Raw genomic sequence first — 11,288 nt, 5'->3', positions numbered from 1 at the left:
TGTTCGATCATACCTTGATTCACATGCCTCTTTCGTCTCGATATATGATTGACATCTTCAGCTGCAGTGTCAAATTTCAGGCCTTCATAATTTACTGTGGCAACGTCCCTTTCTTGTTTCCGATTTGACACATCCACTTGTGCATGGAATGGTACTGTAAAATTATTGCCGCTCACAATATCTGGGCAAATGTTCCATTCCATAAATGGTCTGGTCATGTTCTCGAGAGACTCCAAGGTAGAACTCATGATTTTCATTCGAGAAAATTTGGTTATCTGCGAAAGGTGATATCTCATTCCCACTTAACTGTGGTACATCAATGCTAGAACAAATTGTCGGCATAGTCAAAGGAAGTGGGTAGAAGAAAGTAGGCAGAGATAATGCAGCTGGGGCAGGCTTCTTTAAAGTGAATTTGAACACGACAGCTGATTTCTGAAATGGGAGACAAAGGTTCACACATAGTCATGTACCTATAAATAGGTGCTCATTTTGCAATTCAACAGCATCCTATTCACAAGCTTCTTCTTGTGATTTCTTATTTCTCCTATTAGTTTTATAATATTTGTGAGGTGTTTGTTCTCCTGTATTAAGAGAGTGTGTTCTTTTTGGAAATACAGTGGGTAAGACCATCTCCAATCCTTGCTCCACAATAGAGTTGCTCCATTGTGGAGCAAGGATTTTCACTCCAATCCAGCACCAAAAATGGTGCTGGACTAGAGTTGCTCTAAAAGCAACTCTACATGTGGCGCAGCACTCACATCTATTTTATTTTTTTTTAAATTTTTTTTTGTTTTTTAATAATTATAAATATTTAATATTCTATTATATATTAATTATATAATTAATATTTTTATTTTTAAATTTTTAAAATAATTTATTCTTGAAACATAAATAATAATTTAAATTTTTTTAAAATTTTTTAAAAATTAAATAGATTGTATAATTCTATTTTTTTTAATCGATTTTCTAATAAATAATGAAATAATATAATTACATTTATTATGTATAATTGTGTAATGAAATTATAAATAGTTATTATTGAATTAAAATTAATATTATAAGAATATTCTGAGAATATTCTTTTTTAGTGTAGAATGTAGTGTAGATAGGTTGGAGATGAATTTAGTGTTACACTATTGTAGTGCAGAATATAGTGCAGAATGTAGTGCAGTGGGTTGGAGATGGTCTAAGTTGTACACCACAAAATATTATAGTGAAATTCTTTTCATTTTACCCGTGGTTTTTACCCTAATAATTTTTAGGGGTTTTTCACGTAAATCTCGGTGTCCGTTTATTCTTTATTTTCGAGTTTTATTATCTCAAATTCCACACATAAGACCAAAACAAATGCCACCAAACTCGAGTTGGGCCGAAGGCCAATAACGAGAATAGGGATTCACTTGGTTAATGTTTGATGGATGCTCATTAAATGCCATGAGCTGCGACGATACTGCCCTCAAGTCAGACATGGTTTGTTGCAGCTGGAGGCGCAAGTGACAGATGATCACAGAACAGCCGTATACAGGGAATCTATCTCGCATCTCGGCCTCGTATATGATGGATTTCATAACATCATCCCTTTGATCCTCGAACTCCAAGCTGCAGAGCGTCTTCGTGACACTAGAGACCCCGAAAAGTCGGTGCACGTTTTGGACTGGTTGGCTGGAAAATATGGTGCAAGAGGGCAGGAGGGGGTGCACTTTCTTCTCTGATACTTGCAGACAGCGGAATCAGGGGTTGTTTCACCCTTTTCTGTCATGTTAAAATGGACCAAATCGTATTCGAAGTTTATATAAATGGAACCTAGGTTGCGTTGGAAGTCTTCTATTGTAATTTGTATGTATATTTTAGTTGCATGAAGAGAGGATCAGAATCAAGAATTTGAATTCATTAAGACATAGTTTGGTACATATGATAGGATAAATATGTGATATATAATATAAGAATAAATTTAGGATAAATAAGATGTAGCATATTATATTTAATGTTTGGTATTATTTTGATAAGAGTGATTAAATTTATATATTAGATTGTAATGACAAAATTAACCTTATCATAATAAATATTATAATTTATAATTTTAAAGTTGTTTCTTGAGTTCATATTTTTTTATCTGTTCATGATAGTACTTGGATGATTTATTTATTTTTACCTAATTTTATATATTATATAATATGATAATTATACTCTTGATTTTGTGAGTCAAGTCAAATATCAATTTTTAAGATTAATCGGGTATTACTAATAATTTTATATCATTATCTCGAATTCATTTATAAAATTATCATATTATATAATATATAAAAATAAATAAAATATTTATTTGATTTTAATTTCAAAAGGTACTAGCATAGATTTATAAAAATCATTTATAATTTGAGGGTAATTAAGTCATTTATAGTGTATTTTATCCTTAAATTAAAATTATGACACCTAATAGAAGGATATTTTATCATTCTAAAAAATTATTTATCAAGGCCCCATGATATTATCAAAGGCTTTTTAAAAAAGTACCAAACATAGGATAAAAAAAATTATTTATCAATTTATCTCTTATCTCATATACCAAACTATGCCTTAGTTACTATTCGTCCACGTCTTGGATCTGTTGGGATCTTAAGATCTACAATTATCCTAAGCTTCAATTCTAACGGGAAGTCAAATGTGGAAGATAACTGATATCTTGAAAGTTTCAATATATTGTACATGTACTTGATAGTATGTTGGCTACATCATTCTTAGTTAATTGGACTTTATACATATTTTTTTTATTTCTCTTTTCTTAATGGGAGATTGTGTGCGTACATATATCACATGGTTTAATTATTAATCCATAAATGTGCTATATCCGATCATGGTTTGAGTTCAAGTTACCCTAAAAATATGGACTAAGTTTCTTGTGAAACGATTTCACCAATATTTATATGTGAGACGAGTCAACCCTATCGATATTCATAATAAAAAGTAATATTTTTAGCATAAAAAATAATATTTTTTCATGGATGACCCAAATAAGAGATCCGTCTGACAAAATACGATCCGTGAGACCGTCTCACACAAGTTTTTGCCAAAAATATGACCCGAACAAGTAACATAATGATTCATGTTTTATCATATTAACACTATCAATATTAATATTACACATATGTCGAGATTAATAAAATTATATTGTTTTAAAAACATATTTTTATATGTTTCTCTCGTTTGATATAGAGATCTTGAATTTCAAGAATAAAATTCGTTTCATATAATTAAATTATTATTATTTAGATGTTTTCTTGAAAATAATATTAGTAAAATTTAATCTTAATTACCTACTTTTTTGAAGAATAGGTCTCTAGTGAGACGGTCTCCGAATAATTATCTGTGAGACGGATCAACTTTACCGATTTTTAGCACAAAAAATAATATTTTTTCAATGATAACCTAAATAAGATATCTGTCTCACAAAATATGACACATGAGGTCGTTTCTCACACAATTTTTTGCTTTGAAAGGTGTTATATATAAATTTTAAAAAGATAACTTAAAATAAAACTTTTAATTTTTAATTACTTCACAATAAGAAATTATAGTTGTATATAAATAATATTTTTGTAAAAAGGTTTAGCTTGCGTATTCCCACAATCGTAACTGAGACAACGTAGTAAGCAAGACCAGCCTTCGTAAATCTTTGCAATTTTTCCTGCTGTGTACACAAACAAGCTGGAGCTTGTGAAGTTCAAAAGATACTCCAATGAATTTCACCTTCCCGCGGCTCGTCCTCCACAGCAAATTTCTAACGAAAATGCAAATTATGTCTTCAGATTATGGATGCTTTCAATTTTATCCGCACAAAAGGAATATCTGTGCTGTTACAGTCTCCTTGTGTGCCAAGGTAAACCCTCAATGAGCACTTAGAAACAGTAAATTTTAACTTTGTTTACCCAAAAGTTATGATGGGATTTGGTGAAATTCGTTAACAGTCAGGTGAAAAAACATTGGTGGTGGTGGGGGGTGGAGCCGCTGGCGTGTTTGGAGCTATTAGGGCTAAAACTATAGCTCCTAATCTTCATGTTGTTGTGATTGAGAAAGGGAAGCCTTTGTCAAAGGTTCGTCGTGTTTAACATTAGAAATTTGACAATTTTCACCTGAGAAATTCTGGGTTATTTTTGGAAAATTCTTGCCTTCTGACAGGTGAAAATTTCTGGTGGTGGCCGATGCAATGTGACAAATGGGCATTGCCCGGACAATGTGGTAAGATTTTGTATGTTGTTGGATGTGTTTATTGAACAAGAATGTAGATGTTCGACATTTTGGGTGTTATTTTCCTATTATTTTGTCGTGTTTGAATGTTATGTTTATCGTTTGCTGTAGAGAATAGTAGTTGGGTATTTCCGACTGAGAATCAAGCTCCATTTCACGATCAGGTGTAGTTTGAAGTCACTGAGTGTGAATGAAAGTTCGGAGTCCTTTTTCTTTCGAGATTCACACACGATTTTATAGTTAATTCTGATGCACAAAACAAGAAAAAGTATTTTGATCTTTAGTCTTGTCATTAGCTCTTTTTTGTTCTATGCTATGTTTTGATGATATATTATAAAAATCTGAATTTGTCTAATTTTATTTATATTTTATTGTCATTTTGGATTATTTTTTGAAGTTTTGCTGGTAATCAAGTGTAGAGGTGAGATTTGATGCATTTAAATTATATGGCCTTTTTGAGATGATGAAACTGATGTTGCTGGCATAGGCTCTAGCAGGAAGCTATCCTAGAGGCAGTAAAGAATTGCGAGGATCATTTTTCGGTGTTCACGGCCCAACGGATACCATGTCATGGTTTTCAGAACGTGGAGTTGAACTGAAGGTAGAATCAATTTGAAAAAGTAAGCATTATTATTTTTACTATATATCTCACAAAAGTGAGATCTTAACCTCAAATTGAAATTCAAATGGAGCAAATGAGTTTTTGTGTTTCAACTTGCTACTCAGACTGAAGATGATGGAAGGGTTTTTCCAATCAGTGATAGTTCGTCTACCATTATAGATTGCCTTATGTCTGAAGCAAAGAAGAGAGGTGGTAGGTATTGCACGGCTTTGCACGAAATAGTAACTATCATGATTTTGAGTTCTATATATGACAGTCTAACTGTTTAGTTCTCATTCAGTTGTATTGCAGACTGGCTGTATCGTAACAAGTGTATCAACAATTTCCAGTGTGAAATTCTCTGTCAAGATTGAAAAGCGCACGATTGATTCTATTAAGTATGTTGAAGCTGATTACCTAATGATTGCCAGTGGAAGTAGTCAGCAGGTTGTATCAAATATTAGAAGTTCTGGGCATATCTTATTAATTGTTTTGTGCATAAAATCCTGACGCAGCTTATATTCTGATCGAGTCAGGGATATAATCTTGCTATACAACTTGGCCACTCTATTGTGAAACCTGTGCCCAGTTTATTTACCTTCAAGATTGACGATATTCGGCTAGCAGAATTGTTTGGGGTAATTGACTTTGTCCACCTTTATGGATTTCGTCCTCTAACTTGCAGAATTTATTGAAACCAGCTCTGAAGGTGACCCATGGCTTTCAATGAACGCTGCATTGCTTTGAACAGATGATTGATAGTTAGCTTTTACCCATGATCCTTAACTTTTACAACCGCTGTGTGTTTTCTTCTTTAGGATCCTTATTGAGCATCACAAACATGTCCCAAAACAGAGACACTTTTGATCCACAAGCCAATACTAAGTTGTTGCCCATTTTTTTAAACGTAGATTACATTTCCAAAAGTTACAGCAAAGTTGAAGTTAGAAACTGTTCGAAAAAGCATCCCAGAACATACACAGGCAAGACATTTTATTGGCAGCTTTATCTAATATTATCAAGACATCAAATCTAATCATTTATATCGGAACTATAGACTGGGCCAATGTTGGTAACACACTGGGGATTGAGCGGGCCAGTAATTCTTCGGTTATCTGCTTGGGGAGCACGTGAGCTCTCTGATTCAGATTACAAGGGTGAGAGACACAGTAGAATATAACTTCTTTCTATTTCATATATGCGTTGTTATCTCAATGTTTTAACAGGCCATGCATCCAGGGGCACTTCTTGTGGATTTTGTTCCTAATCTCAATATAGAAGAAGTGAAGTCGGTTCTTAGTCTATACAGGAATAAGTTTGCGGTAATGGTCTGATCTATAGGCCTCTGTCAGCCGTTGTTGCTCTTGTTTTCTTTTCCTTTATATTTTGTTAATCTGTGATCCCGTAGGAGGAAAATTAAGAAAGAATTCGGGTCTCATTTGAACAGGAAAATGGATTCTCATCACTTACGCTGACCAAAGTTTGAAATTATAAAAGAAAAAAGTACCTTAAAAAACCGAATTTATGTAAGGTGCATTGAATCGAAAAAGTTTGCCCTAGGTAGCCTGTGATAATATTCTCTGTCCCCTGCAGAAGCAAAAGGTCATCAACTCTTTTCCTTCCGTATTTGGCCTTGTGAAGAGATTCTGGAGATACTTATTGGAACATGAGGTTGAAGGCCATTCTATTGGAACACGCATCGTTGAATCTTATCGATATGTTTTTGGTGACTTCAATTTGCTTATACAGGATATAGATGGGGATCTTTTGTGGGCTTCCATATCCAACAACTCAATAACAGCCATCGCTTCCTGTCTAAAGCAGTGTTCCTTCTGTTTGAAAGGAAAGGTAAGATCACCCGATCCTTTTCCATCCTCTTTCTGTTACTAATATGCCTTTGTATCCGAAATATAGGGCCAATTCAAGGATGAATTTGTCACCGCAGGAGGTGTTCCATTGACTGAGGTGCCTCTGTCGCCATTTTCCTTTACATGAGGCTTGGATCAAATGACTTTACTAGCGTTCATTGCTTAATATACAGATATCACTGAATACCATGCAGAGCAGGATCCAGCAGCATCTATATTTTGCTGGGGAGGTACTTATTTTAGATTCTATTGAAGAGTCTCTTGTTTTGGATAGATCAAGAATGACGCAGACTGTATTGTATACTGATTCTCAGCTTTACTTGCATGCTGTGTAGGTGCTGAATATAGATGGTGTAACTGGAGGCTTCAATTTCCAGGTAACGGGACATTCTTTTTTCTGAAGATCCTTTCCTTCTATGGTAACTGACAACCCGATGCTTTAAACTACTGACCCCAACTTTTGACATGGACAGCTCTCCTATATTGCCGTAATTTTGCAATTTATCATATCCAGTAAAGTTTTGTGAGGCCACCATTTGATCATCCATTCTTTTTTGTTCATTTATGCACTTCAATTTTGTTCCAGAATGCTTGGTCGGGAGGCTATATAGCTGGAACGAGCATCGGAAACCTAGCAAGAACTATATGGATGCATTGATGGAGGGAGAAGTTAAGTGTCAGATCTACATAATTAATGAAAGTTATGTTCCAAAAAGATGATATATGTGACCACACAAACTCCTTAATTATTCGACAATTGCTAATTATTTACGTTCTTGATTCAATCGTAAAAAAATTAATGAGTATTATTAGATAAATATAATATTTACTTCGACATCGATATTTGAATGCATTTCCGCATTACAGCGTAGGTCTGCTATGCATTTTTTTATTTTATTTTTTTGAAATAACGTTTGAAATATTAGTTCAATAAATGATTTACAATATTTATTTATTCATTCATTCACATTCAACAAGTCCGATATGCTAAACTATTTTTTCCAATACAACGCCCTCTGCTTCCTTCCCACAAAAAAATCGTACCAGAATTGCTCCAAGTCAAGCACGTTTGACCTTGGAGTTCTTATATGACGAGCTACCAAAAAAAGGTGCGTGTGAGTGAGGAAATTAACAGGCTAAAACGACTCATCTTAGTATTACAGTCGTCGAATCTGGGCGTTGTTCATCCTAATTGCAGCTAATTTTGAACATATGAAAGGTAAAATTTTCACATAGTCTAGAGAATCATCATAATGTTTCTTGAACCATATTAAGGTGCCACAAAAGAGACACAGCAGCTTTGAATAAACAAATAGCTATTGTCTACACATATATATTCTCATTGTGATGGTAACGATATAAGTTAAATATTTTAAATCGTACAATATCTCAACCGATATATTTTCATCACTCTCCACTCTCCTAACATGAGTAATTATTATACTCCCAATGAACATGAATCCGAGAAAATCCTTTAAAAAAATTTTATGTAAAAAATTCCTCTAATTGTTTAGAGCCGGAATACAAAAACCCAGCAATTCAATTTGAAGCGGTCTTCTTGCTTATTAAGAAAGCTACTTCATGAAGTTCTTGGTATTAGGTGAATGAATTTATTTTCTCAAAATTACATATTTTTTTAAAGCCTTTTTCTCAAATATGTGTTGTGAATTTTGTATTTCTAAATATTTTCCCAACTGTTACAATTTTCATAATTTTTTTCTAAAAAAGCCAAAAAATCGTAAAATATCAAAGAAATTGGAACAATAATCTCCGTTATTATGTTAGCGAACCATGTAGTGCAAGTTGTGAAATAAAATTAAGAATCACATTCAATTGATATATCCCCCAAAATTGGTAAAATAATTCGAATGAATCAATAATATTGAATGAAACTCTCCCATGTTTGACCCACTTCTTCTTTTTAATCTTTTTTTTTTTGAAGCTCTTCTTTTTAATCTTTGAATATGAAAAATGTTCTTCACGAACTATCACAATATAAATATTTGATGTTTGCAAATGGTTATAATATATAAAAAAATGTAACAATTTCTTTACAATTTAAGAAAGTAAAACGAGTTTGATTTGAATTTTCTACTTATGAGCTCACCGCCCACGTCATTAAAGCTTTCCTAAAAAAAGTTCATTAATTTTGCTATAAATACCGTTGTTCTTGTATTCATTCACAGGCATTTTTCTTGAATTTCTTTTTCCTACGAGAGTGCGTTGACTAATGGCGAAATCACCGGAAACGGAGCACCCAGTGAAGGCTGTTGGATGGGCTTCAAACGACAGTTCTGGGGTTTTAGCTCCTTTCAAGTTCTCCAGAAGGTACAGATCCGAGTTTACATTTGTTTTTCGAGATTTTTGTAGAACTGGGAATAATGAAAGTTTTGAGCTTTTTTAATGTTAAACATGGGTTTTTTTTTCGGTGGTTTAATTTAGTTTGCGACATATTTGTAGGGCTACTGGGGAGCATGATGTGCAGTTCAAAGTTCTGTATTGTGGCGTGTGCCATTCTGATCTTCATATGGTCAAGAACGAATGGGGATTTACTCTATACCCTATCGTTCCTGGGTAAGATTTATACTTTGTCTCTGTGTGTGTGTGTGTGTGTGTGTTCATTTGTAAATATTATGTGGAAATGTGTTCTTGATGTGTAATGGATCATGGGTTCTTCATATGAGCAAGAATAAGTTCGGGGGGATCCGCTCTATATCCTATTGTTCTTGCGTAAGATTTATCCTGTTTGGGTGTGTTTGTGTATTCATGTGTAAATATTTTGTGGATATGTTTTCTTGATGTATAATGGGTTTATGTGTTTTTCTTGTGATATTATTTAGGAGGAATTCAAGCGAGATTTTTGTAGTTTGTGGGTTGGTGATGATATCGGTTGCAAAACATAAAAGTTGAATTTGTATTTTCAAGTTCAAAACGAGAAGAGCTTTTAACTAGTTTGAATAGTTCTTGCTCGAGTGTTGACTTTTTGGTCCAATGTTGTTGCTGTATAAGTATGTCTAATCCTCAACTTAATTTAAATATTTATGTTAGAATTTGATGTATTTGCTGGTCACAATATGGTAACTGCGCAAAAGGGGCATGATACATATGCATAATATTATTGATATGTAGGCATGAGATCGTGGGGATAGTTACTGAGGTAGGTGAAAAGGTGGAGAAATTCAAGGTTGGAGACAAAGTAGGCGTAGGTTGCTTGGTCGGATCATGCCGCCAATGTGATCAGTGTGTTATTGATCTCGAAAATTACTGTCCCAAACAAATACTCACATACAGTATGCCTTACTCTGACGGGACCGTTACGTATGGAGGTTATTCTAATCTCATGGTTGCTGACGAGCATTTCGTCATTCGTTGGCCTGAGAATCTGCCTCTTGATATTGGTGCTCCTCTCTTATGTGCTGGGATCACGACTTACAGCCCATTAAGGTTCTTTGGACTTGACAAGCCGGGGTTGAAAGTTGGTATAGTTGGTCTTGGTGGCCTCGGCCATGTAGCCGTGAAGTTTGCTAAGGCTTTCGGGACTCATGTGACGGTCATCAGTACGTCGATCAATAAAAAGAAGGAAGCTATTGAAAGTCTTGGCGCCGATGAGTTTTTAGTCAGCCGTGATCCTGAGCAGATGCAGGTGTCTTTCTTCTCGTTCCGGTGGATCACTTTCTTCTACTCTGGTACAATGTAAACTACTAACGTCGTATTTATTTGATTTTGCATGCATAGGCTGCAGCAGGAACGTTGGATGGAATCCTTGATACTGTGTCCGCAGTTCACCCCATAGTACCTTTGATAAGTTTGTTAAAGCCCAATGGAAAGCTTATCTTGGTTGGTGCTCCAGAAAAGCCACTTGAGTTTCACACCTTTCCCCTGATTCAAGGTGAGAATAAATGTCTGTTAGGAAAAAATTAAAGGAAAAAGTCATTCTTCAAGAATACACAAATTTTCGCTGACTTAATGAAAGAACTGAAAATATCACTGAAAAAATTGTCTTCATTTTTATTTGAGTGTTCTATTTCTTATTGATATATACTTTTTGTGAACTGCGATCCATTCGTTTTAGACTCTGTCGACTCCACAAAATACGAACTCATTCACTTGTTTATTCTGTCATCTTTGGAAAAAAATGAATAATAGGGAGGAAGACAATATCCGGAAGTGCAATAGGTGGCTTGAAAGAGACTCAAGAGATGATCGATTTTGCAGCCAAGAACAATATACTGCCGGAGGTGGAGATGATCAATATAGATTATATAAACACCGCTATGGAGCGTCTCCTGAAATCTGATGTGAAGTATCGGTTCGTCATTGACATTGACAAATCGTTGAAAGCTGCTGAGTAAGGCTTTATAAAAAATCGCTTCTTGATAAGTTATAGTTTCGGAGTATGGCAATAATCGATTCTTGTGTTGCGTTTTTGTAATTTTTTTTTTTGTTTCGAAACGATGAGACTCTGCTACAGCAAGCAAGCGATCTTGTTGTATCAAGTTTATGATCAGCCTATGTACGCTAAAAGACAACTACATTTCAATTTATATGTTGGTTTGGCTTCTTGTTTTCATCTA

General features: G+C 34.3%; 2 protein-coding genes across 2 annotated transcripts; both read left to right on the top strand.

Moving 5' to 3' along the window:
* Positions 1–3,607: 3,607 nt before the first annotated feature.
* On the top strand, positions 3,608–7,574 carry LOC140823511 (uncharacterized). The gene is made up of 17 exons (XM_073184890.1): positions 3,608–3,877; positions 3,966–4,091; positions 4,177–4,236; positions 4,733–4,846; positions 4,972–5,059; positions 5,148–5,293; positions 5,383–5,484; positions 5,758–5,829; positions 5,904–6,003; positions 6,086–6,168; positions 6,440–6,517; positions 6,596–6,694; positions 6,761–6,811; positions 6,888–6,944; positions 7,050–7,091; positions 7,301–7,408; positions 7,444–7,574. The coding sequence occupies exons 1-16, from the start codon at positions 3,737–3,739 to the stop codon at positions 7,370–7,372; spliced, it is 1,431 nt and encodes a 476-aa protein (XP_073040991.1). The 5' UTR covers positions 3,608–3,736; the 3' UTR covers positions 7,373–7,408; positions 7,444–7,574.
* Positions 7,575–8,883: 1,309 nt separating this feature from the next.
* On the top strand, positions 8,884–11,146 carry LOC140823509 (8-hydroxygeraniol dehydrogenase-like). Its single transcript, XM_073184889.1, has 5 exons — positions 8,884–9,042; positions 9,175–9,288; positions 9,844–10,357; positions 10,450–10,603; positions 10,861–11,146. Exons 1-5 carry the CDS (start codon positions 8,945–8,947, stop codon positions 11,064–11,066), a joined length of 1,086 nt encoding a protein of 361 aa, XP_073040990.1. The 5' UTR covers positions 8,884–8,944; the 3' UTR covers positions 11,067–11,146.
* Positions 11,147–11,288: the final 142 nt, after the last annotated feature.

The sequence above is a fragment of the Primulina eburnea genome, chromosome 2 (genome assembly GCF_022965805.1).
Source record: "Primulina eburnea isolate SZY01 chromosome 2, ASM2296580v1, whole genome shotgun sequence".
NCBI lineage: Eukaryota > Viridiplantae > Streptophyta > Magnoliopsida > Lamiales > Gesneriaceae > Primulina > Primulina eburnea.
This window is presented reverse-complemented; position numbering and strand designations above follow the sequence as displayed.